The 26,707-nt window shown below is 39.4% G+C and overlaps 1 protein-coding gene and 1 non-coding gene across 2 annotated transcripts; both read left to right on the top strand.

Moving 5' to 3' along the window:
- Positions 1-8,137: 8,137 nt before the first annotated feature.
- Positions 8,138-8,244, top strand: LOC118852513. The gene has a single exon (XR_005010585.1). It is a non-coding gene; the product is annotated as a U6 spliceosomal RNA (small nuclear RNA).
- A 13,339-nt stretch (positions 8,245-21,583) lies between these two features.
- LOC118851894 (60S ribosomal protein L29-like) lies at positions 21,584-22,410 on the top strand. Its single transcript, XM_036761472.1, has one exon. The coding sequence runs from the start codon at positions 21,603-21,605 to the stop codon at positions 22,299-22,301; it is 699 nt and encodes a 232-aa protein (XP_036617367.1). The 5' UTR covers positions 21,584-21,602; the 3' UTR covers positions 22,302-22,410.
- The last annotated feature ends 4,297 nt before the right edge of the window (positions 22,411-26,707 follow it).

The raw sequence follows: 26,707 nt of genomic DNA, 5'->3' as shown, positions 1-26,707 counted from the left end.
GTCTTCCATTTTTTCATTCCTCTGGTTCTGTTTTATAATATCCTGATTTCTCATAAAGTCACTAGCTTCCACTTGCTCCAATCTAATTTTTAAAGTAGTATTTCTTCAGTGGTCTTTTGGACCTCCTTTTCCATTTGGCTAATTCTGCCTTTCAAGGAATTCTTCTCCTCATTGGCTTTTTGGAGCTCTTTTGCCATTTGAGTTAGTCTATTTTGTAAGGTGTTGTTTTCTTCAGTGTATTTTTCAGTATTTTTTTGGGTCTCCTTTAGCAAGTCATTGACTTGTTTTTCATGGTTTTCTCGCATCCCTCTTATTTCTCTTCCCAATTTTTCCTCTACTTCTCTAACTTGCTTTTCCAAATCCTTTTTGAGTTCTTCTATGGTCTGGGGCCAGTTCATGTTTTTCTTGGAGGCTTTGGTTGTAGGCTCTATGACTTTGCTGTCTTCTTTAGGCTGTATGTTTTGGTCTTCTTTGTCACCAAAGAAAGAATCCAAAGTCTGAGACTGAATCTGGGTGCGTTTTCGCGTCCTGGCCATATTCCCAACCAACTAACTTGACCCTTGAGCTTTTCAGTGGGGTATGACTGCTTGTAGATTACAGAGTTCTATGTTCTACGTTTGGGGGGGAGGTGCCAGCTCTGTCAGAGCCGCACTCCTCCTTCCCCAAGGACCCCCAGTCCAGACTGGGCTCAGATCTTCGGCAGGCTGTGCACCCCTGCTGTGATCCGCCACTTAATTCCTCCCACCAGGTGGGCCTGGAGCCGGAAGTAACAACAGCTGTAGCTGCCCCACCTCCGCTGCCCCCGGGGCTGGAAGCCGAACCGCGAACTCCTTCCACTCCCGCAGCTTTTCCCACTAACCTTCTCCGCAGTCTTTGGTGTTTGTGGGTCGAGGGGTCTGGTAACTGCTCACGTATTCAGGGCGCTAGGGCCCCCTCCGCCCGGCTTCCGGTCTGGATCGTCCACGCCGCTCAGGCTGGGCTCTGCTCCACTCCGTTCCCAGCTCCCAGCTCCCAGCTCCCAGCTCCGTGTGGAATAGAGCTCACCCAGAGACCATCCGGGCTGTCCTGGGCTGGAGCCCTGCTTCCCTCTGCTGTTCTGTGGGTTCTGCCGTTCTAGAATTGATTCAGAGCCATTTTTATAGGTTTTTGGAGGGACTCGGGTACGGAGCTCACTCTAGTCCGTGCTTACCAGCCGCCATCTTGGCTCCGCCCCCGTTATCTCATTTTCTATGGTACCTTTTAGTAAAATATAGTTTCCCTGATCATCTCTTTTAATTAGGTCTATTTTTGCTTTTTCTTTGTCTGAGATTGCTACCTCTGCCTTTTTTAAGTTCAAGTGAAGCCTATCGGATTCTGCTCCAGCCCTTTATTTTAACTCTCTGTGTGTCTTTCTGTTTCAAGTGTGTCTCTTGTAAGTAAACTCCTGTTGGATTCTGGTTGTTAACCAATTCTATTCTCTGCTTCCATTTTCTTGGGGAGCTCATCCTATTCACATTCACAGTTATGGTTTGTTATGTGTGTTTCCCCACATCACATTTTTTTTGTTTATTTTCCTCTCTATCATTTTATCCTGTACTTTCTCAAAAGTTTGTTCTGTTTCTCACTGTCTTCCTTAATCTGCCCTTCCTTTTATTGTCCCTTTCTATTATCCCCTTCCCCTGCTATTTCCCCTATTGGGTAAGTTAGATTTCTATACACAATTGAGTATGTGTGTATTCTTCCCTCTTTCAACCAATTATTTTTTTAATTAAGATTTTTTATTTTTAGTTTACAACACTAAGTTCTGCATGATTTTGATTTCCAGATTTTCTTCCTCCCCTTCCCCCCTCCTCCCCCAGAAGGCATGGAATCCAATATATCCTCTATATATAACTTTGCATTAAACTTATTTACACAATAGTCAAGTTGTAAAGAAGAATTATGACCAATGGAATGAATCATGAAAAAGGAGAAACAAAACCAGGAAAAAAATGAAAAGAAAAGAGAAAGGAAAAAAAAAACAAAAGAAAAAAGGAGAGCAAACAGTTTGCCTCAATCTTCATTCAGATGCCATAGTTCTTTCTCTGGATGTAGATAGTGCTCTCCATCACGGGTGCTTTGGAGTCATCTTTGAATGTTGTATTGCTGAGAAGAGCGAAGTCTATCAAGGTTAGTCATCACAGAATCAATGTATCTGTGGTTGTGTATAATGTTCTCCTAGCCCTGCTCCGCTCACTCAGCATCATATCATGTAGGTCTTTCCAGGTTTTTATGAAGTCTGTATCTTTCCCATTTCTTATAGCACAATAGTATTCCATTACATTCATATACCACAAGTTGTAGAGCCATTCCCCAATTGATGGGCATCCCCTTGATTTCCAGTTCTGTGCTACTATAAAAAGAGCCACTATAAATATTTTTGTACATACAGTTTGAACCAATTCTTGTGAGACAGAGGTACAAGTATTACCTTCTACCCACCATTTCCCTCTCCACTTGAAAAGCTTCCCTGTATGTCTTTTTTCCCCCATTTTATCTCTCATTTCCTCTTCTTAGATTTGAAAGAACTTTGATTATCCTCTACTCAAAGTCCTTCACTTTATAGATATGAAGAAACTAAGGCCGAGGGAGGTTAGCTGGTTAGTTCAAGGTAATACAGATAGTTGTAGGAGAGACAGGACTCTGATTTGGTCCTGTGTCTTTAACCTCCTTAGGATACTAGTCCAGCTCCATGATGCTTCCATGCTTCAGTGAAACCACTGGATTACTGAAGTCAGAGCCGCCCTCCCTCCTTCTTTTTTTCGCTCCCTCCCTCCCTTCCTTTTCTTCCTCCTATGATTGATTCATTCAATAAGCCTTTAGTAAGCACCCACCTTGTGTAAGGCACATCAAAGTCGTGCTTCAGCTCTATCATTTGACACATGCCATTTTTCCTCTCCATATCACTTGTCTACAGGAGTTTAAAAATGAAATTGACTGCATGAAACTGAAAGTGGCCCCATACCTCAGGTGCCATGATGATCCAGGTGTGTCATTGACTCCTGCCTTTAGCTTTGAATGATTGAGCAGCACCAGTGCTGGAGACTTATTCCATTTCTGCAGGCAGACCTTCGAATGAGCTCCTAATACAGAGGCTCACTGGAAATGCCTCCATTGAGCATTTGCCTGATAAACACATCTTCTAGGGTTTTCCCACTTCTCATGCCATCCACACATGGTCATTGGTCACTTCCCTTTGGAAAATTGTATCAGTTACACGTAATATATGAATTATTAACATACATATACATATATAACTATCTTACTCACTTGTCTTCACTGATACATTGATATATATGCATACATATGTGTGTATATAAACTGTATGCATGCACGTATATGTGTATATACCTATATACCTACAAATATAGACATAGAAAGGACATCTTATACTTAGCACCTTTACATGGAATGTTAAAGGCAATTCTGCCCCACTTTGGTTGAATATGGGTTTCCCTTAGACATTCTAAAGTCAAAGCCAAGGCCCAAGTTCAGCAAAAGCTCCAAGACACGCACACACACACAGACACACAGACACACACACACACACACACACACACACACACACACACACATAGGTACAAATAGGCACCTGCACCATGACCTCACTGTCCCATCCAGAAGTTTCATTTTGATTTAGCTAGAGATATGGTGACTCATAATAATCACTCATTAGTCTGAAGCCTTTATAAAATTTGATTGTGCCCTAGGCTGAATGCTTAACACCCATTTTTAATAACATTGTGTAAACCACCCATGGCTAGTTTGATGAAAGAAGTTCACTAAGACCATTATCCATTCAGTTGAAAGCTCAAATGAATAGATAATATCCACTGTTTATTAAAGAGACTTAATCCCTAGTGCTCACCACTACCACCTTCATTTAATTTACTCTGATTTTAAAATAGAAGTCATAGATTTTGAGTTCTGTCCCAATTCCATTCAAGTTAACCTCTTTATGGGCTGCCTAGTGTGTGCAGGGCTCTGAGGTGAGCTGGGACAGCATATGATGGCAAGATTCCTGCAAGACTGTTTGCCATCAGGCATGGCCTCCCTTTTCTGGTTTCCCTCACCTCCCTTTCCAGGTCAGTTCTTGCCTGCTTCTGGAGCTCCCTGGATGCTCAGGTCCTTGATCACTGACTGCTACATCACTCAACACAAAGTTATTGAACATTAAGACCAGTAACAAAATCCTGAAAATATCTCAAGCTCCAGGAAATTACAAATTCAGGTATTGCTTCTTACTAGTCCTTAAAAATATCAAGAAAATCAGAGTCATCTTTGTGGAAGGGAATGCATTGAAAAAATGCTTGAGATCTAGGCAGTGGCCCGGTAATATCCAGGTTGTTTGTGTGATGCACTTAGCCTTCCGGCCATTTGTAAGTCTTCAGAGGACTGCCCACAAATATTCACAAATTTATTTCTCACTATTACAAGCCCTCTACACTCGAGGTAGATGTGAAAATTCGGTGGCATCTCATCCCACACCAGTATTATGCAATTCTTTGAATTCCACAAATTCTGTATTGAAGATCTTCTCAATATGTTAGACTTTCTCCCATTCTGGGACTTCTTCAGAAAAACAAAGGCCATAAATTCCACCCCTTTCCCATGACAAGCTCATCTTCTTCCCAGAGGCCACTGGGGTTCACTCTAATGCCATTGGGAGTGTTGGGTTGAAACCCTTCTTGTGACCACCACATATTCATCCAGCTCAACCTTTGGGAACCTTAACCTTTCTATGATACACAACCAAGTAGCATCACTGGCAGAACAGTATGGGAAAGGGGATAGGTTCAAGAGCCAACTTGGGGATCATTGAAGTCCCTCAAGAATTACTGTCATTCACAGCAGCAAGCTGACATCCTCAGCTTTCTCCTGCACAGTCCCACCACAAAGACCATCTCTAGCATTGGCTTTTACCAGTCCTCTTCCTAGGAACGGAAGGTTTGCAAAATGCTAAAACTAATGACGTGGTAGCTGCAAGGGAGGAAATTGAGGTTATAGCCTTGACCTTGACTTCATGGACACCAGTGGTCTTCTGCTTGGCTTCCCAACAAAGGCAGGCCAAGATGCACTTTTATTCTACTGTGTGCATGCGTGTGTGTCTGTGTGTGTGTGTGTGTGTGTATGCATACACACATTTGCATGTTTATGTAAATTCTGGCACTGTGTAATATACATGTATGTCATTGTGTGCATATATGTGTGCTCACATACTCAAATATACATGGATGCACACATCCAACCACATGAGCATTGTATATGCCATACCAGAGATATGTGAAATTAGATTTTTTTTCCAAATTCCTTATCCTCTTTATTTTATTTTCTTTTTTTGAGATTTTTTTTATTTTTTATTTTAAAACACTCAGTTCCACATAATTTTGAGTTCCAGATTTTCTTCTCCTCCTCCCTACCTCCCTCCCCAAGACAGCTTGGAATCCGATATATTTTCTGCATATAACTTTGCATTGAACTTATTTACACAATAGTCAAGTTGTAAAGAAGAATTATGACCGATGGAATGAATCATGAGAAAGAAGAAATTAAAACAAAAAACAAAAACAAAAGAGAAAAAAAAGACAAAGAAAAAAAAAGCGAGCATAAAGTGTTCCTCAATCTGCATTCAGAATCCAGAGTTCTGTCTCTGGATATAGCTAGCCCTGTCCATCATGAATCCTTTGCTGTTGTCTTTGCACCTTGTGTTGCTGAGAAGAGCAGAGTCTATCAGGGTTACTCATCACAGAGTACATATGTCTGTGGTTGTGTATAATGTTTTCCTGGTTCTGCTCCACTTGGTCACCATTATATCATGTAGGTTTTTCCAGGTTATTATGAAGTCCGTATCATCCCCATTTCTTATAGCACAATAGTATTCCATAACCTCCGTATACCACAACTTGTTCAGCCATTCCTCAATTGATGGGCATCGCCTTGATTTCCAATTGTTAGCTACTACAAAAAGAGCCACTATACATATTGTTGTATATATGGGTCTTTTCCAACTTGTGTGATTTCATTGGGATACAACCATCGGAGCGGTATTGCTGGGTCAAAGGCTCTGCACATTTTTATAACCCTTTGGGCATAGTTCCAAATTGCTCTCCAGAATGACTGGATCAGTTCACAACTCCACCAGCAATGTAAAGTGTTCCAATTTTCCCACATCCTCTCCACTTGTCATTTCCCTGTTTTGTCATTTTAGCCAATCGGACAGGAGAGATGTGCTACCTAAGAGTTGTATTGATTTGCATTTCTCTAATCAGTAGTGATTTTGAGCATTTTTTCATTTGCCTATAGATATCTTTAATTTCTTCCTCTGAAAACTGTCTGTTCATATCCTTTGACAACTTCTCAATTGGGGAATGACTTGTATTCCTATAAATTTGGCTCAGTTCCCCGTATATTCTAGAGATGGGGCCTTTATTAGAGATACTGGTTGTAAAGATATTCTCCCAATTTTATGCTTCCCCCCTAATCTTTGTTGCATTGGCTTTTCTTATACAAAAACATTTCAGTTTAACATAATCAAAATTATCTATTTTGCATTTTGTAATGCACTCTATCTCTTCTTGTGTCATGAATTCTTTTCTTTTCCATAAATCTCATAGGTAAACTATTCCTTGCTCTCCCAAGTTGCTTATAGTATCAGCCTTTCTTCCTAAATCATGAACTCATTTTGACTCTACTTTGGTACATGGTATGAGACACTGGTCTATGCCCAGTTTCTGCCCTACCATTTTCCAATTTTCCCAGCAGTTCGTGTGAAATAGTGAATTCTTAGCCCAGAAGCTGGATTCTTTGGGTTTATCAAAGAGTGGATTGCTATAATCATTGACTACTGCTTCTTGTGTACCTAACCTATTCCAATGATACTTGACTCTGTTTATTAGCCATTACTAGGTAGTTTTGATGACTGCTGCTCTATAATACATTTTAATAGGTCGTATGCCTAGGCCACCTTCCCTAGCATTTCTTTTCATTAATTCCCTAGATATTCTAGACCACTCGTTCTTCCAGATGAATTTTGTTATTATTTTATCCAGCTCTGTAAAATAATTTTTCGTAGTTCAATTTGCATGGCACTGAAGAGATAGATTAATTTAGGTAAAATTGTCATTTTTATTATATTTTCTCAGCCTAACCATAAGCAACTGACATTTTTCCATTTATTTGGGTCTTACTTTATTTGTATGAAATTTTTTCATAATTATGTTCATATAGGCCCTGGGTTTGTCTTGGCTGTAGACCCCCATAGTGTTTACAGTAACTTTGAATGGAAATTTTCTTTCTATCTCTTGCTGTTGGGCTTTGTTAGTAACCTGTAGGAATCCCGAGGATTTGTGTGGGTTTATTTTATATCCTGCAACTTTGCTAAAGTTGTTTATTATTTCAAGTAGTTTTTTACTTGATTCTCTAGGATTCTCTAAGTAAATCATCATATTATCTGCAAAAAGTGATAATTTGGTTTCTTCTTTGCCTATTCTAATTCCCTCCATTTCTTTTTTCTTCTCTTATTGCTACAGCTAACGTTCCTAGTACCAAATTGAATAGTAGGGATGATAATGGACATCCTTGTTTCACCCCTGATGTTATTGGGAATGCATCTAGCTTATGCCCATTACAAATAATGCTTGTTGATGGTTTTAGGTAGGTGCTATTTATAATTTTAAGGAAGGATCCACGTATTCCTATGCTTTCTAGTGTTTTTAATAGAAATGGGTGTTGTATTTTGTCAAAGGATTTTTCTGCATCTATTGAGATGATCAAAAGGTTTCTTCTAGTTTTGTTGTTGATATAATCAATTATGTTGGTAGTTTTCCTAATATTGAACCAGCCTGCATTCCTGGAATAAATTCTACTTGGTGATAGTTTATTATTCTCATGATAAATTGCTGCTATCTTTTGCTAATAATTTGTTTAAAAATTTTCATCAATATTCATTAAGGAAATTGGTCTAAAATTTTGTTTCTCTGTCAGGTACTAGTACCATATTTGTGTCATAGAAACAATTTGGTAGGACTCCTTCTTCACTTACTTTCCCAAATAGTCTATAAAGTATAGGAATTAATTTTCTTTAAATGTTTGATAAAATTCACATTTAAAACCTATGGGAGTGCTCGCTTCGGCAGCACATATACTAAAATTGGAACGATACAGAGAAGATTAGCATGGTCCCTGCGCAAGGATGACACGCAAATTCGTGAAGCATTCCATATTTAAAAAAAAAAAAAACCTATGGGAGTTCATTGATGACTTGCTCAATTTCTTTTTTCTGAGTTGTGATAATTGCAGAATTTTAATTTCTCTTCTGTTAACCTGGGCAATTTACATTTTTGTAGATATTCATCCATATCACTAATATTATTGTGTTTATATACAATTGGGCAAAATAACTCCTAATTTGTTTTTGATTTCCTCTTCATCGGAGGTGAATTCATTCTTTTTATTTTTGATACTGGAAATTTGATTTTCTTCTTTCTTTTTTTACTCAAACTCAGCAAAGGTTTATCAATTTTATTGTTTTTTTTTTCATAAAACCAGCTCTTTGTTTTATTTATTAATTCAATAATTTTCTTGATTTCCATTATATTAATCTCTCCTTTGATTTTCAGTATTTTTAATTTGGTATTTAATTGGGGATTTTCAATTTGTCTTTTTTCTAGGTTTTTCATTTCTATGTCCAATTAATTGATCTCCTTTTTCTCTATTCTATTCATGTAAGCATTTAGAGATATAAAACTTCCCCATATCAGTCATTTTATACAGATATCCGCAGTCTATTTGAATCCCTTCCAATCGTCAGAAGAACTCTATTATTCTCAAGATTGACATATGTGTGTGTGTGTGTGTGTGTGTGTGTAATACATAAGATGATCTAATCCTATATAAAGATGTAAATAATTTGCCCTTATTGATTAATAATGTTTGTGTAGATTTTTCCCCCTGTTTACCTTTTTGTGTCTCTTTTGAGTTTTGTATTTGAAGATCAAATTTTCCATTAAGTTCTGGCCTTTTCATTAGGAAGGGCTGGAATTCCCTTATTTCATTGAATGTCCATCTCCTTGCCTGAAAAATTATGCTCAGTTTTGCTCGGTAGTTAATCCTTGGTTGTATTCCAAGCTCCTTTAGCCTTTGGAATATCATGTTCCAATTTCTCCTGTCATTTAATGTAGAAGCTGAAAGATCCTGCGTGATCCTGACTATACTTACATGATACTTGAATTCTTTTTTTTTTTGGATGCTTGCAGTATTTTCTCCTTGACTTTGTAATTCTGAAATTTGGCTATAATATTTCTTGGAGTTTTCAATTTGGGATCTCTTTCAAGGGGTGATTGGCGTATTCTTTCAAGGACTATTTTATGCTCTGGTTCTAAGACCTCTGGGCAATTACCTTTGATAATTTCTTCGAATATACTGTCAAGGCTCTTTTTTCATAGTGGAATTCTGGTAGACCAACAATTCTTAAATTGTCTCTTCTGGATCTGTTTTCCAGGTCAGTTGTTTTTCCAATCAGATATTTCACATTTTCTTCTATTTTTTCATTCTTTACATTTTGTTTGACCACTTCTTGATGCCTCATAGTCATTATCTTCCACTTGCTTAATTCCAATTTTTAATAAGTTGCTGTCTTCATTTTGTTTTTGAGTCTCCTTTTCCAATTGGTTGATTTTACCTCTCAGGGTGTCATTTTCTCTGTTTAGGTTCTGAATCTCCATAGCCATTTTGCTGATCTTATTTTTTTAAAGACTTGATTTCATCAGTGTTTTTTTTTTCCCATTTTTTCCATTTTTTCTTTTAACTTCTTAATTTGGTTTTTAAAATCCTCCTTTAACTCTTCCAATAATGCTTTTTGGGTTTGAGACCAGTTCACATTCCTTTTTGAGGTATCAGATGTGGGTATAGTGTCAATGCTCTTCTCTCCTTAATTGGTATTTTGATCATCCCTGTCTCCATAAAAAAGTAAGTGGTCCTCGGTTTTTTCGTGTTCTTCTTCATGTTGGTTAGCTTTTTCCTGGCTTTACAGTGGATTTCTGCTTTGGCGGCTCAGGGGTCTCAGTCCCCGGTTTCTTGTTCTGGGGATTGTAAGTCTAGTTACTGGCTTTGTGTATTATAGCCTTCAGTTTCCTGAGTTGTGGGGGAGGGGTCTGGGTGCCTGAAGTCTCCTTTTCCCCTGGGGCTGCTCTCAAGCACTGTTGCTGTTCAGCAATGGTCCCGACTGTTTGTTGTCTGTGCTGGTGTCTGCCACTTCACCTGGCTGTTAAAAGGTACATCTGGGTTCCTGGTGTTGACCCCTGCTGGCTCTGCCCCTCTGAGACTCAGGAACTCCCACTCCTCAGCCTCTGAAGCTCCACTTCTGTCTCCTCTATTCCAACATTTTTTTCCTGAGGAATTCTCTGGGTCAGGGAGGGAAGGATTATTACTGTTTACCTTGCAATTGTGTCTCCCAAACGTTCAAGAAGGTGTGTTCGAACCTTTGGGCTGCAAGCCTCAGGAGTAGATATCTCACCACCAGAGGCACTGTGCTGCTGCCTCTCATCTCTTCCACAGACTCCTGTCCTATGTCGGGAGGCCTGAGGATCTCCATGGGTTTTGGGTCCCCAGCTTTCTCCCAGCCTGGACTGCTGACTGGTTTCCACAGCTGCTTCCACTTTGGTGCTGTCTGGTGCAGTTCTGCATACTGAGTGCTCTCCCAACCTACAAATCCAACCCATCAACCTTTCAGACTCTCCTGGCTTGGAAATTTGCCCCACTCAGATGGCTAGCTGCTTGTAACTCTCTCAAATCTGCTCAGATTAACTTTTTTGGAGGTGTTTGACAGAACTTGTGAGAGAGCTTAGGTAAGATGCTGCTTTCACATGGCCATCTTGTCTCCACCCTGTCAGTTAGGTTTTGAGAGCATAGAGTGCTGAGTCTGGAGTCAGGAAGGCATGAGTCCAAATTCAAACTCAGTAACTTCACTAGCTGTATGACCCTGGGCAAGCCATTTAACCTGAGTCTCTGCAGCCCCCACCTGTTAGGGCTGCTTTAAAGATCCAAGGTGATCACATTTATAAAGTGCTTGGTTCCCAGTAGGAGCTTAATAAGCACATGTTCCCTTCCCTTTCCTGGTATGCAGCACAAACAAGGTCAGGTGCCAGTGCCAGAGGAACCCATGGACCAAAATCCCTCCCCTTCCCTCCTCTTGGACTGTGTTATTGGTCTCATTAAGGATTACTGAATAGATCCAGAGAGAATTTGGGTTTAGATTACAAATGACTCTTTCTGGTTTTTATTTCTCCAACTTATAACCTTGAACTGTTTTGGGAAATGGGTGCTGGCAGGTGTCTGAGGCTGGTTAGTGAAAGGCACCCATGATTCACAGATAAAGCCCTACCTTGTTCTCCCCTCCCCCCAGTCCCACTTTTGAGTCAAGTGCTGGAAGGGAGGCCTGTGCTCCCTCCCCTCACCCCACCCCAGACCTCCCCAAATAACTACAGAACCAGGGCTGGGGGACCCAATGACCCTTATGTTTGGGAGAGGAAAAATTGGAACAAATTAGAAGATAGAGAACTAAACACAGCAGGGAGGAAGAATGATCTGTAGCAAGGACAGACAGAGCAGTCAGTGATTTTCTGACAGCAGGGAACAGGAAGTGGCTTACTAAGGAAGGTCCCACACAGTGAAACTGCGGATTAATCAAAGTCTCAATACATATACATGTACATACATGTATACATGCACATGACTGCACAGACTGAAATAAACATACATGTATTCAAATGAGTATACACACATATGTATGTATAAATACATGAGTTACATATGGAATATGAGTTGATGTTATATCAGTCCAAGTTTTTATAATGATAAGCTATATGTTGTTGAATGGGCAGCGAGGTGGTACAGTGGGTAAAGCCCCAGGCCTGGAGTCAAGAAGATTCATCTTCCTGACTTAAATCTCACTTCAGATATTTAGTTATCTGTGTGACCCTGAACAAGTTTGTGAATGCTGTTGGCCTCAGTTTCTTCATCTGTAAAATGAACTGGAGACGGAAACCACAAATCACTCGAGTATTTGTCTAAAAAATCCCCAAATGGGGTCACAAAGAGTCAGACATACCTGAAATGACTGAACAACCACAAAATGTTTTTGAATTGCACTGTGTTTAAACAAAACATTTATAGCAAATGCCTAACACCCCCTGAATTCATAGAAGCAATATGTGACTTCACCCCAGATTGGATATGTGATGTGAGGAACAGTTGGTATTTGAGGACAATTCTGGGACTGGGAGTTTGGCAGACTGGAGGACAGGTGGGAATCTTGGCAGTGATTGGACAATTGAGAAGGGGAATAGATTTGAGGACAATGATCACAAGGTCGGTTTTGAACACATGGAGTTGAGATATGTAGGAAATTCAATTTGAGAAAAGTCCAAAAGGCACTTGGTGATGTAGGATTGTAAAAAAAGAGAGATGAAAATAAAATAGATTTTATATGTGTGTGTGTATATAATATACATACAGACAGACAGACATACGCATATAAACATATATGTGATAGAAAAAGGCATGAATGTGAATTATCTCTGAAAATCATCTAAACAGAGACAAGACAATCATTGAAGCTCTAAGAGTTGATAAGATCACCAAGTGACATAGCAGAGCAGGAGAAGGCAAAACAGAAGCCCAGAGAAGGTCCTTGAAGAGGGTGGCTGGGGTCAGAAACTTGACCTTATATTTACCATATATCTGAAAATCCTGGAAACCTGTTTCCACCTTATTGATTTTCATAATGGCCTGACTACTTTCATTTCATCTGTTATGAATATAATAAGGTCATGTCCACCATTGTTTTAAAGATGGGATTTTTGATGGAATGATTCAGCTTCAGAGCGTGGATCAGCTTGGCTTCCTTGGACTCTATGTGGCAGTATTTGGTAAAACACCTGACAAGCAAGGCAGATGTTAAAGAGTTTTTTCACTAGGTATGTGATGGTGGCACAAAGGAATTAGTGCCCCTTGGAGGGACCAGAACCTTATGTCTTTTCCATCTGCAGCCCTAAGAAGGTCTTTCCCTCCTTATATTCTCCCAGAGCACTTTGTCCAGTTCTCTCCTTTCCTCATTAGTTTAGGCTTATGTTTGCTCAGCTCCCCATCACCATCATCACCTAATAAAGGACAAAGTACTTGCAGTCAGGTCACATGGAACTTTTAATGAAGGTCTAAGCTGGTGCTTAAGAATTCTTGGTGAAAATGACCTTAGGAGAACATCTTGCCACCAAGCTCTTCCTTTCCTTTATTTCTTGAGCTTTCTGACTTCCTGAAGAAAAAAATACTGTGCCCTTCATAGACACAGGGATCCTCCATCACAAGGCTGAGCCAGGCCTTGAGTGCCTTCCAACACAAACCCTCCACACTAAAGGGAAGCTTCAGGCCTGAAGAGAAATTTGCATTCCAAAAGAGAGCATCTGGCTTGTATGGGAAATACTGATTATCTTCTTGTGACACATTTATGAGTTTTCCTCTCATTAATTTTTATCTTAGAAGTATTCATTGTTCTGCTAGACTAGTTTTAGAACAAACACCTGCTTTTTACAACTCTTAGATGAACTCTTCAAGGTTTGATGCTTAAAACAGCTGACAATAGAAGTGTGAGCCTCCTTTCATCTGGAGGAGATTTACTCACCAGACTTGCCTCAGTTTAGATCTGAGGATTTCTTTTCTCTTTCTTAGGGAAAAGACTAGTAGACTGTACAAAGCATTTGGGGGCCTGTTAATGTCTGTCCACACTACAGGAGACTAGATCCAAAGTGAAAAGGGATGGCAGCAATAGTGTAGCCCAGCCCCCTCATTTGCAGAAGAGATGGAGGCCCAGAGACACTAAGTGGCCTGTCCCAAGTCCCAGTGGTACAAGCAGAGGAGGGAAAACATTCCAATTTGCTAGGGATATAAATGAGGGAATCTGATATTTTCACTGACTGGAACATCTCATTCTGTGTGAGTCTCACCCATATTCCATCCTTCCATGGAGCATCCAAGCAAAATTGAAGAGCCCTTTCTTTAAAATTATATCTTTCATGCAGAATGGCACATCCAATCAGCCATCTATCTGAATCAGGTAACATGACCAGCTCATTCCCAACATCCACTTGACAATGCTCTTAATCTTATCTTCATTTCTCTAATATAAGTCATAGTGGTTCACAAGCTGTGCTCTTCCCTTGTGTCTTCCCATTGCCCTTTCATCTTCTGCTAGTTGTATTCTTCAGTAATTATTTTATTCTCACATTCTGACTCATAGAACATCACTGGGAGAACTTGACAATCAAAGATATGGGCTCAAGACCAGGGACCAGATTGGGCTCGTGCCAAGGGTTGTACATATTCCCATATGTGGTCTAGCCCATTCCTGTTCTCTTAATTTCTGGGCCTGCTCGTTGCCTATCTTCTGTGCCCTTTGAAGATCAAAATGATGGCTTTAGTCACTACATACAACAGTTAGCAATGATCATTGAATTTTTCTACGATTTTCAAAGTGCCCTTAATACTGCTCACCATACACATCTCAACACCAGCCATCAAGCTTTGGATAACTGGTCTTTTATTTCTGTAAGGGACTTCCTCCATAAGAAATCATTAATTTTCCTTAAAGCATAGTTCCAGTTCTTCCTTTGATATGAGACCTTTCCTAAACCCATTTCTCTTGAAATTATCTTGTATATGCTTTGCATTATTTACTGGCATATATGTTTTATACTTCCTCACCCAAAGTAGAATGTAAATTCCCAGAGGGCAGAGATTGCTCTATTTCTGTTCTTGAAACACAATGATCTCGCCCTAAGGAAATGCTTTGTGTATAGGAGACGTATAATACATTTTTGTTAATTTGCTGAATTGAATTGAATATCAGAATCATTAGCCTTTCACATATGTAGTGTAAAGATGTTTTGTGGTACTTCTCTTATCATAAGGAGCAGTTTTATGCTAATGGGGTAGAAAGAAACACTTTTTTGTAAGGAAAAATAGTTATATCAGGTAGTAAAAGATGGAAGGTGTTATCTCAGTCATGGATCATCATTTTGATTCCCGAAAAAAAAGAAGGAACATGAGCTTGGTTTAACAAAAATTACTAAGATATGTACAAAAAGAAATATGGTTTGCTAGATGGAATTTGAATAATTTGTGACAGAAAATGAACTGTGGCATAACTATGAAGACTTAAATTACCTTTTAAGCAATGTAGACTGATGACTCATTTGTGTGTGAAAAGTTTCAATGATATAAAGTGGCAGAGAAAGACAGCTTATTCATTAAATCTAGAAAAAATGTGAATATGAAGAACTAATTTTAAAGATATACAATGAGATGTTATTTTGAGAACTTGGAATTGCAACTTGGATTTGTTTCTTTAGCTCTATTGCCTTTAACTGTTTTAAGACAAGAAAATAAGTCTAAAAAGGTGAAGGATACAGACAGACAGAAAGGAAGCAAGGAAGGGTTAGGGTTAGACAGAAAGGAAGGAAGAAAAAGAAAAAGAAAGAACAGGAAGGAGGGACAGAAGGAGGGAGGAAGAGATCATATAATTATTAGTTGACTGAGGGATGATTAAGGTTAATTGAGTTCATAGGCAGATTTTTATTAGTTATTACATCTTAAGTTAAAGTAAAAAGTGAGTCACTAAATACGAGGAAGCTCTAAATTAAGAGACTGAAAAAAAATGATGGGAGGGCTGAAATGAAGCTGAAGAGAAAAAACTTGGAAAGTAAAGACTAAAGAAATATTATGGGACCAAAGAGTAGCTTTGTTACAGCTGTGTGTGTGTGTGTGTGTGTGTGTGTGTGTGTGTGTGTAGAAACAATTGGAGTAGTCAACTGACAGAAAGTTTCAATTGAGTGACTAGTATGTATATCAGAAGGCAGAATTCATGATTTCAAAGACAATCATGAATATTCCTGAATGGTTCAGAACCGCAAGATATAAGGAATTCTCTAAGTAGAAGGCAGAGGAATTAAAGCATTTATTCAAGCTCCAAAGTAGCAGACTCATGGACCAGTCTCCCAAGTTTGAATACCCTGGCCAAAAGCTTCCAGGCCCAATAAGTCTGGCTCACAAAAGTAACCAGGAGGTTACAGAAAAACATTATGACAGTAAGCCGAATCATATTCATGCTTCCCCCCAATTCTAGGTCCCTCCAGTAAGATTACCCACTGGCCTCAAGCGCTTGCTCAGCACTCTCCAATCTGTACGCAGGTCAGTCTTGCTCTCAGCAGTGCCTGCTGCTTCAGCTTCTTCTGCTTCATCTTGGGCTTTGGCTTCTGCTGCTGTCACCACTGTTGCCACTGCTGTTGCCACCACTGTTGCTGCCACTGCTGCCACTGCTGCTGCTTCTCCTACCTTCATCACATCTCCATCTCCAACCTGTGTTCTCTCTTTTTATACAGTTATCCCATCAACTACAGCTTCATCTGAGTGACCAGAACCTAGGCGGCTACTATTGGCTCTGGAGTTAACACCTCCCCTAGGAACTTGAGGGCATGCCCACAACCACTTAGCACCTAATAGTTGGGGGTTTGGGGCCTACTTGGGAGGGAAGATAAAATCAGACCTCCCTTCATGAGCCCCACCTGGAGCCCCACCTATTCAAATGGGCAGGAAAGATCTTCTCATTTACTGATTGCCTTAACAGTATGATAAAGGTTCAGCCTCACAGGACCAGAATCTCTCTTCTAGAGATTGTTCTTCAGTGCCCCTAGAAATTAGGGGAACTGAAACTTCTTAGGAATGTGTGATTTTCATTGCCACCCCCAAACCCCTCTTGTTGAGGAGGAAAATAACAAGGGAAATACAGAGATTTTGAAGCTGATTCATAGGATGAAATCTGGTAATTTGTTTGGACATTGCAATACCATTACAAGCAAAAATCTGGCTGGCTAGAAATTTTCACATTGCCCAGAGAGTCATTGTGAGCTGCTTAGATGCTAACTCTTGTTACAATTTGATTGGAAAACACAGAGTCTTGGTGAGTAGATCACTGACTGAGCTCGTTTGTTTGTGTCCAGAAATAAACTGCCTGGTGAGGATGATGATGGTGAGGATGATGATGGTGAGGATGATGATGGTGGAAGCTGATAAATAAAACAAGGATTTATTAAGTCTTTGCTATGAGTCAAGCACTGTACTAAATTTGCGTAATAAAAATACCAGCAAAAAAGGAACAAAACCCAGTCTCTACCTTCAAGGAGTCTGCAGGCTAATGTATGAAGATAACAAATAAAAGGAAGCTGGAAACCTGGGGATGGGGGAGGTAGGCGGTAGGCAACAGAACCAACACACAGCAAGGAGAAAAAGTCAGGAAAGTTCAGCAGGCCTAGGACAGAAGAAAAGTGAGCATGGGTGGCTTAGGCTCTTCCTTAATAGTGGTCTCAGGCAGGAAGCGATGAATCATAGGTGGGGACACAGGAATGGAGGCTTGGATGAGCTTCATGATTCTCTGACTTAATGGGAATCACTATTCAGGTTAATAGTCTAACACATTTCCAATATGTTTTTGAGAGTGAGTTTGAGTCAAAAGATTTTTTTATGGCATCTCAACTTGAGTAAAGAAGATTATTTTGCCAGCTGAAGAATGACAAGGACCAGTAGACAAGTAGTAGAAACACTTTCACATGGTTTCAATATTCCTAAAGGCCAAAGCCATCCATGCCAGAATGTGAGGGACTGCGGAACACAAATTTTCTGATCCATATACTTCTTTAGCTAGGTCTCATAAGTATATATCCATTCTTCCCACAAAGATACCAAGCTAAAGGTACAGAGAATATGATGCTTATTTATAAGGAAATTCTGAGATATTTTATTACTCTGACATTTGGTTTTATACATGGGCTCACATGGTATCATTATTCCCTTTGTTTTACTGATAAATAAGTGGTTGTGTTTGAGGTCTAAAAGTGTCATAATTAGTTGGCTCAATGGCCTGGAGTCCCAATGGCTCTGGCTGTGGTGAGAAGATCACAGCTTCATCTAAGAAATCATGGGAAATAGCAGATCTCTGCAGTACCCATCAGTAATTGACTTCCAAAATGGTTTTGGTCAGAGGAGGACTGGGGCTAGCAGGAGAGTTTCTTATCCAGCTTTTCATTCTCCTTGATCTTTGGATAGGAAGACACTCCCTCAAAGGAGCCCAGTCCCTTCCTCTGCCTGCCTGCTTGTTTTCTCCCAAGTGTGATCAAACCCTATTCTGTAATAATACACACCTGCATTTATGAAATATGAAAAACAGTGCTGAACAAAATGTTTTGCTGTTTCGCACAAGTAAGCAAGGATTATTATCAAAAGAAATTGGATGTGCTGAAAGAAGGAAAAATGGCCAAGATGTGCAAATGAGTCGTAAACATTTTCTTATGAATTTTACTTTGTTTCTGAGTATTTTTCATGCTTTCCCTCAAGTCACATGGAGAGCCAAGGACAGGATTCATTTTCCCCACAGAAATCATGGGCCAACACTCTCAGCTCTGGGTTGTTTTAATTTTTGATAGTTGTTTTCCTTTGTTTTTACATATTAGTTTCCCAAAAATCATAATAATATGTGGCTGCCTCTTTTGGGCTTCTCATAATCACATTATAGCTCATTTACTGCTTTCAAAGATTTATACTTTCATTAGTGTAGCCTTTTGACTGCCCAGGAGAATCACAAAGCTTCCATGTCTGATCATGTGATTTGTTTCCATGTTTTCCTGGTAATTCTCAAAGGAAATGTGTGTGTGTGTGTGTGTGTGTGTGTGTGTGTGTGTGTGTCTGTTTGTATACAATGTAGCCCATGCCACTAACTCAAGAAAAGCAAACTCCTTGAGAACAGAAATTGTATAATTTTTCATATTTGTATCCATGGGATTTAATGCCAGATCTTGCACACAGTAGGCATACATTTCTGGTTGTTCCCCAAATTAAATCACAAAGAGACTCTGAAGCCCAAGTGCAAGGGATTAAAGGTGACATTCCAATTCCCAAAGTGGCTGCTGCTTTCCAGAGACTTGGACCTAAGGATATCATGAGGCTCACCTCTCTTATAAGCTTAAACTCTGAGGTGGACAGTTTCTTTGAATTAACACTTGTATCTTTGCCCAAATATTCCAGGATACACTGCTCTGAATTCCTGGATGGACCACTTTCATGGGGCCACCGAAAGTATGCCATGATGCCATGATAGTGGATTTAAAGTTATCTCTTCATTTTGGACACTATTAGTTTGGACACAGTTTTAGGCTTCTATGTATATGTGTGCATATTTTGTTTGGGATGGGAATTGGACCTAGGATTTCATTGGTATAGAGAATTTTGAAATAAGGAAACTCTGTTTACCAAACAGATTAATTGTATCTTCACTGAAACAGATGCTCCTAAAGGGTTGCCTCAAGCACAAAGAGGTTGAGTGGTCTGCACATTGTCATATTACAAATGTGTCAACAAACAGGTCATGAGGCTTGAGTTTCCTAGTTTTGAGGCCAGATATATACGTGCTATGTGATAATAATTCTCTAGAAAAAAAACCTCATGTTATCTCAAGGATCAAACATAATATAGATAGATATTTTATACAATGTGTTCCTAAAGCTTGGACACATAGGCAAAAATGCCTATTTTCAAGAAATGAAATGAATGAAATTTTTATTTAATTGGAATATTAACAAATAACATCTTCAATATGATTTCCATCATTTGTGATCCAAAGGTTGATGTGCTTTGCAAGACTCATGTGAACTCGTTGCAATAACTCCACATTGCCATCAATTGCCTGTGTGTTCAGACTTTAGGAACACCCTGTACACGCACACACACACATATTATACAAATATATAAATTTAAACCAGAATATATGCACATACACATGCATATATAAGTAATATTACATAATCATTGAAAGCCCTTCCCAACTTGATCCCTTCTTACCTATCCAGTCTTTTTGGCCTTCTTTTTCTCCACCCTAAGACACCAGCCTCCTTGTTAATCATTGCACACAAATCTCTCTCAAATTCATACACTTTCACTGGCTTCCCACTATGTGTATAATGCTTTCCCTCCACATTTCAGCCTCCTGGATTCCCTCAAGACTTAACTCATATCTGCCATTCTGCAGTAGGCCTTCCCTGCTCCCACCCCAGGCTCACTGCCAATGCCTTCCTCTTTCATCTACTCTGAATAAACATGCACATACATACATATGTGTATATGTGTATACATACATATATGTATAAACACATATATGTTGTGTGTACAGATGTGGTTTTGGCCTTTGTTTCTCTCCCCAGCTCCTACCAGAGAACTATGCTATTGTTGTTGTTCATCCTTTGTTCACAAAGAGAAGCATAACATCAGGAAGGTGATGCCATGACACGCAAGTGAATTACATTTAAGTGAGGGAGCCTTACTTTCTCCTCTGCAGCAATCTGGGTCAAGTGGCCAGATATAGGTCAGGGCAAATGGAGATGACACAGGATGAAGTGGGAGAATGTGGCCTTTTTGAGCTAAGGTCTTTCTAAGTTCTCACTTTAACTGAAGCAATGTCCATTCAGTGATTGGGGCTATGTAAGAAGTAAACAGTGGGATGGTACCTTAAATAAAAAAAATTAAAAAAATAAAACTGGGAGGGGCAGACCATCAGGGTTTCTGGCCAAAAGAGACATAACTACTATTTACATTCACTCTGAGTCATCAGGGCCCAAAATTACCATTAAGGAAGTATCACTTAATACTACTGCATACAGTACAGCTTAGGAAGAACCTAAAAGTGCTTCTCTTCATGGTATTTTGTTCTGCCATGGACTTCAAGAATATTAACTTTAGAGTGTTTGGGGGAGGACCCAAGATAGTGGCAGGAAAGGAGGGACTCACTTAAGCTCTCCCCCAAATCCCTCCAAACACCTGTAAAAAATGACTAAACAAATTCTAAAGCTGCAGAACCCATGAAGTAGCAGAGGGAAACTGGTCTCCAGCCGAGAACAGCCTGGATGGTCACTGGGAAGGGTCTATCCCACAGTGCTGGGAGCAAAGCGCAGCCTGGCGTGGGCCCCAGGACCAACCAGACCGGGAGTCAGGTGGAGCAGGCCTGAGGGCCATGAATCATTGAGCTGTGGCAGTTATCAGAATTCTCAACCCACAAACCACAAAGACAGTCATACCCTGACAAAAATATCAAGGATCAGGTAATTGGCTGGGAACATGCCCAGGCAGTGAAAGACTCAGACTCTAGAATTGTTTTTTGGTGAAAAAGAAGATCAAAACACAGAGCCAGAAGAAGTCAACAAAGTCAAAGAGCACACATCAAAAGCCTCCAAGAAAAATATGAATTGGTCTCAGGCCATGGAAGAGCTCAAAAAGGATTTGGAAAAGGAAGTAAGAGAACTGGAGGAAAAATTGGGAAGAGAAATGAGAGTGATGCAAGAAAACCATGAAAAACAAGTCAATGACTTGCTAAAGGAGATCCAAAAATACTGAAGAAAATAGCACCTTAAAATAGACTAAAAACTTTTCTCTCTCTCTCACTTTGGCCTCTTCCGGTCGGTGGAGCGCTTGTTAGCGCAGGCTGCGGTGTAAAAATGGCTAAGTCTAAGAACCATACCACTCACAACCAATCAAGAAAATGGCACAGAAATGGCATCAAGAAGCCTAGGTCACAGAGATATGAGTCTCTGAAAGGGGTTGACCCCAAGTTTCTAAGAAACATGCGCTTTGCCAAGAAACACAACAAGAAGGGGCTGAAGAAGATGCAGGCCAACAACACCAAAGCCATCAAGGCCAGAGCAGAGGCCATCAAGACCCTGAGCACCAAGGCCTCCAAGGCCAAGCTCCTCAGGCCCAAGATCCCCAAGGCCAGTGCCCGGCATGCTGGCCACAAGATGGCGAGCAAGCATCCAGGCCCTAGGGTCGGCATCAAACGTCCAGGCTCCAGGATCACAAAGTCTGACTCTAAGATTGCCAGAACCACTGACCCCAAGGCTGCCAAGCCCACTGACACCAAGTCCACTGACCCCAAGGCTGCCAAGCCCACTGACCCCAAGGCCACCAAGTCTGCCACCAAGGTCAGTAAGTCTGATCCCAAGGCTACCAAATCTGGCCCCAAGGCCACCAAATCTGATGCTAAGGCCTCCAAGTCTGGTCCCAAGGTAGCCAAGCCTGATTCTAAGGCCCCGAAGCCCAGTGATTCCAAGGCTGCTAAGCCTACTGACCCCAAGGCCGCCGAGTCCAAACCCAAAGATGCTGGGGCTGAAGCTGCTAGTCCCAAGCCTTCAAAGTAGACGCTTCAGGACACAAGGACTTATTTAAACCCTAAACCACCGTTTTTTCCTAGCCAGGGTATGATTATTCACTATTTTGTACAAATAAAGGAAATGGTGAATCATAAAAAAAAAAATAGACTAAAAAAATGGCTAAAGAGCTCCAAAAAGCCAATAAGGAGAAGAATGCCTTGAAAGATAGAATTAGCCAAATTGAAAAGGAAGTCCAAAAGACCAATGAAGGAAATACCATGTTAAAAATCAGATTGGGGCAAGTGGAATCTAGTGACTTTATGAGAAATCAGGATATTATAAAACAGAACCAAAGGAATGAAAAAATGGAAGACAATGTGAAATATCTCATTAGAAAAACCACTGACCAGGAGAATAGATCCAGGAGAGGTAATTTAAAAATTATTAGACTACCTGAAAGCCATGATCAAAAAAAGAGCCTAGACATCATTGTTCAAGAAATTATGAAGGAAAACTGCCCTCATATTGTAGAATCAGAGGGTAAAATAGAAATTGAAAGACTTCACCGATCACCTCTTTAAAAGGATCCCAAAAATAAAACTCTTAGGAATATTTTTGCTAAATTCCAGAGTACCCAGGTCAAGGAGAAAATACTGCAAGTTGCCAGAAAGAAACAATTTGAGTACTATGGAAACATAATCAGGATAACACAAGATCTAGCAGCTTCTACATTAAGGGATTGAAGGGCCTGGAATATGATATTCCAGAGGTCAAAGGAGCTAGGATTAAAACCATGAATCACCTACCCAGCAAAACTGAGTAACATGTTCCAAGGCAAAATATGGATTTTTGATAAAATAGAGAACTTTCAAGCATTCTCAAAGAATAGACCAGAGCTGAACAGAAAATTTGACTTTCAAATACAAGAATCAAGAGAAGCATGAAAAGGTAAACAAGAAAGAGAATTCATAATGGACTTGCTAAAATTGAACTGTTTTGTTTACATTCCTACATGGAAAGACAATGCGTGTAATTCATGAGACCTTTCTCAGTATTAGGGTAGTTGAAGCGAATACACACACACACACACACACACACACACACACACACACACACATATATATATATATATATATAGACATAGGGTTCAAGATGAGTTGAATATGAAGGGATGATATGTAAAAAAATAAAATGAAATTACGGGATGAGAGATGAATATATAGAGAGAGGGAGTAAGGGAGAGATAGAATGGGGTAAATTATCTCATACAAAAGTGGCAAGAAAAAGCAGTTCTGTTGGAAGGGAAGAGGGGGCAGGTGAGGGGGAATGAGTGAATCTTACTCTCATCGGATTCAACTTGTGAAGGGAATAACATACACACTCAAACGGGTATCTTACTTCACAGGAAAGTAAGGCAAAGGGGATAAAAATGGGGGGGGGATAGAAGGGTGGGCAGATAGGGGGAGGAGGTAATCAAAAGCAAACACTTTTTAAAAGCTACAGGGTCAATGTAGAAAACTGAATAAAGGGAGACACAATAGGATGGAAAGAAATACAGTTTGTCTTTCACAACACGAGCTTTGTGGAAGTGTTTTACATAATGATAGAGGTGTGATCTATGTTGAATTGCTTGACTTCCTAGGGAGGGAGGGTGGGAAGGGAAGAGGGGAGAGAATTTGGAACTCAAAGTCTTAAAAGCAGATGCTCAAAAAAGTTGTTTTTTCATGCAGCTGGGAAACAAGATATATAGGGAATGGGGCATAGAAATCTATTCTGCCCTGCAAGAAAGTAAGGGGAGAGGGGATGGTGGCAGGAGTGCAGTGACAGAAGGGAGCACTGACTGGGGAATGAGGCAATCAGAATATATGCCAAATTGGAATGGGGTGAAGAGTAGAAATGGGGAGAAAATTTGTAACTCAAAATCTTGTGAAAATCAATGTTGAAAACTAAAATATCAAATAAAAATGATAAAATTAAAAAAAAAAAGAATAAGGACTTACTTTTTGACATCATGGATACTCTCAGAGTCCACAGGATACCTCTGTTACTCCTCACTATATGGTATACACTTCATTCTCTCTTCATGTTATCATTCCCTGGGTTTATATCCTTAATACCATATTTTCTTCATAGCTTTTCATTAATAATATTCTAATATCCAATTCACATTAAATGAACAAATGGGTTTTTATTGCTTTTTCATTAATAATGACTTTAATTCTTTGGAAAATGTGGCATTTTATGTTTTGCAGCCATGTAGCATCTAGGAAATTGTACTTGTTCTTATCATATGGGCTCCTTATTCCTTTTTTAAATCTTGTATTTCCTTGATATCATCCATTTATCATGTTCTTCAAATTCTTTATTCATTATATTTCCACCTGTTCACATCCCCCACATTTGTCTCTCTCTAGAGGATTGTCATTTTCAAATCCATATAATTTCATGCAATAAAGTGAGTAATACATATATATATATATACATATATATATATATACATATACATATATATTTGTACATATATATGTCTGTGTGTATGTGTGTATGTCTATATATGTGTGTGTGTATACATATATATATACATATATTCTTCACCCCTTGTTTTTTTTTTTTTTCTATGTGAACATTTCATCCATTTGATTAGTTAAAGATCTCTTCCAGGAGGAGCTCCAGTATTCCAAGGCATGCAGAAAAGAGCCCAATGTAAACTCAAAATAGGATCACCTGGAAAATATCATGTGTAGAAAATGTATCTTCCCCTGGATTCCTACACTGAACCTCTGTAGGGTGAAAGAATTTCTCTTTGTTTCATCACTCACCTTGTATGTGTCATCAAATATTCACCAAATGGTTATTATCATTGTTACATATTTCAAGAAAGATTGCATTGTTTGAAAATCACGTTTAAGGCACCACTTTGCTCTACCACATCATTTTTAAATTTAAATAAATTAAAGCAGTATCTCATAGTCATATATCTTTCAGTAAATTATGTGGAAACCAATGTGTTGTATACTGGGGAACATCTCTTGTGAAAGCATACTTGTCTGCTACAAATACTCTAATGGAAGATGCCCTCAAAACATTTGGAAATGATGCCTATCATTTTTTAAAATAACATTTTGTTTTTCCCCAATTACATGTAAAAACAATTTTTACATTTTTTTTTTTGGTTTTTAAGTTTTGAATTCCAAATTCTTTTCTTTCCCTCCCCCTCCCTAAGATGGTAAACCATCTGGTATAAGTTATACATGTGCAATAATGTAAAATATATTTCTATATTAATCATTTTGAGAAAGAACCTTGAACCAAAGAAAAAAGAAAATGAAAAGTACTCTGTTTTGGTCTGCATTCGGATGCCTTCAGTTTTTTTCTCTGGAGGTGGAGAACATGCTTCATCATGAGTCCTTTGGAATTGTTTTGGATCATTGTATTGCTGAGAATCTTTCTGATTTCCTATAACACTTCACCCCCTGCCTGTTGGACTCCTCCAAATGGACACTTTGACATGTTCAAACAGAATTATTTCTCATTCCCCCCAAACTGTCTCTTCTGAATTTTCCTATTGCTGTCAAGGGCAATAATATCCTCCTATTCACCTTGACTCTCAGATTCAGTGCAATCCTTGGTGCCTCACCAACATGCACCTTGAATATTTGTTCTATTGCCAAGTCCTTTCATTTCTACCTTCCCAAAGCCTCTTATACATACCTCCTTCATTGTACTCACATAGCCTTCATCCCATTACAGGCCCAAATCATCTCACACCTCCATGACTGCAATATTCTGTGGCTTGGTATCCCTGCCTCAAGCCTCTCCCAACTCCAGTCCATTCTCCATTCAAATGCCAATTTTATCCTTCCAGTGTGGGTAAGACCACATCACCCGCTTAACAAAATCCAGTAAGTCCCCATTATTTCTAGAATCAGATATAAAACTCTTTGTATTTTAAAGGCTTTCATATCCTATCCTTCTCTATATTTATAATCTTCCCCACCCCATCCCCCTCTTTCCTCCCACTCATAAGACACTCTACCTCCCTTCTTAGTGCATTTTCATCAGATGATACCCACTCCTAGAATGTTCTCCCTTCTCATCTCTACCTCCTAGCTTCCATGGTTTCCTTTAAGACAGCCCAAATACAAAATTTCTCTTTGAGACTACTTCCTATTTATATTATGTATATGTTATATGTACCTAACTGTTTGAATGTTGTCTTTCTCATTAGAATGAGAGCTCCTTGTGTCCAAGGAGTGATATTTTGCCTTTCTTTTCCAGAGCTGTGCATAATGCCTTGAATACCATAAATGTTTCATAAATGGCTATTGACTGACTAATTTTGGATATAGTTCCTTATCCATATTCCAAGTCTGTTCAACATACAGGTATTGATATAATAGTCCTAAGAGCTGCATATAGCATTTGGTTTTTGTCTGTATATTCGGGCTTACTTA

The sequence above is a fragment of the Trichosurus vulpecula genome, chromosome 5 (genome assembly GCF_011100635.1).
Source record: "Trichosurus vulpecula isolate mTriVul1 chromosome 5, mTriVul1.pri, whole genome shotgun sequence".
NCBI classification, from domain to species: domain Eukaryota; kingdom Metazoa; phylum Chordata; class Mammalia; order Diprotodontia; family Phalangeridae; genus Trichosurus; species Trichosurus vulpecula.
Note: the sequence above shows the minus strand (reverse complement) of the source record. Positions and strands in the feature narration are given on the sequence as shown.

Excerpts from the sequence above, each read along its gene's own strand:
- LOC118851894 (XM_036761472.1), top strand. The coding sequence starts at position 21,603 with ATGGCTAAGTCTAAGAACCATACCACTCACAACCAATCAAGAAAATGG.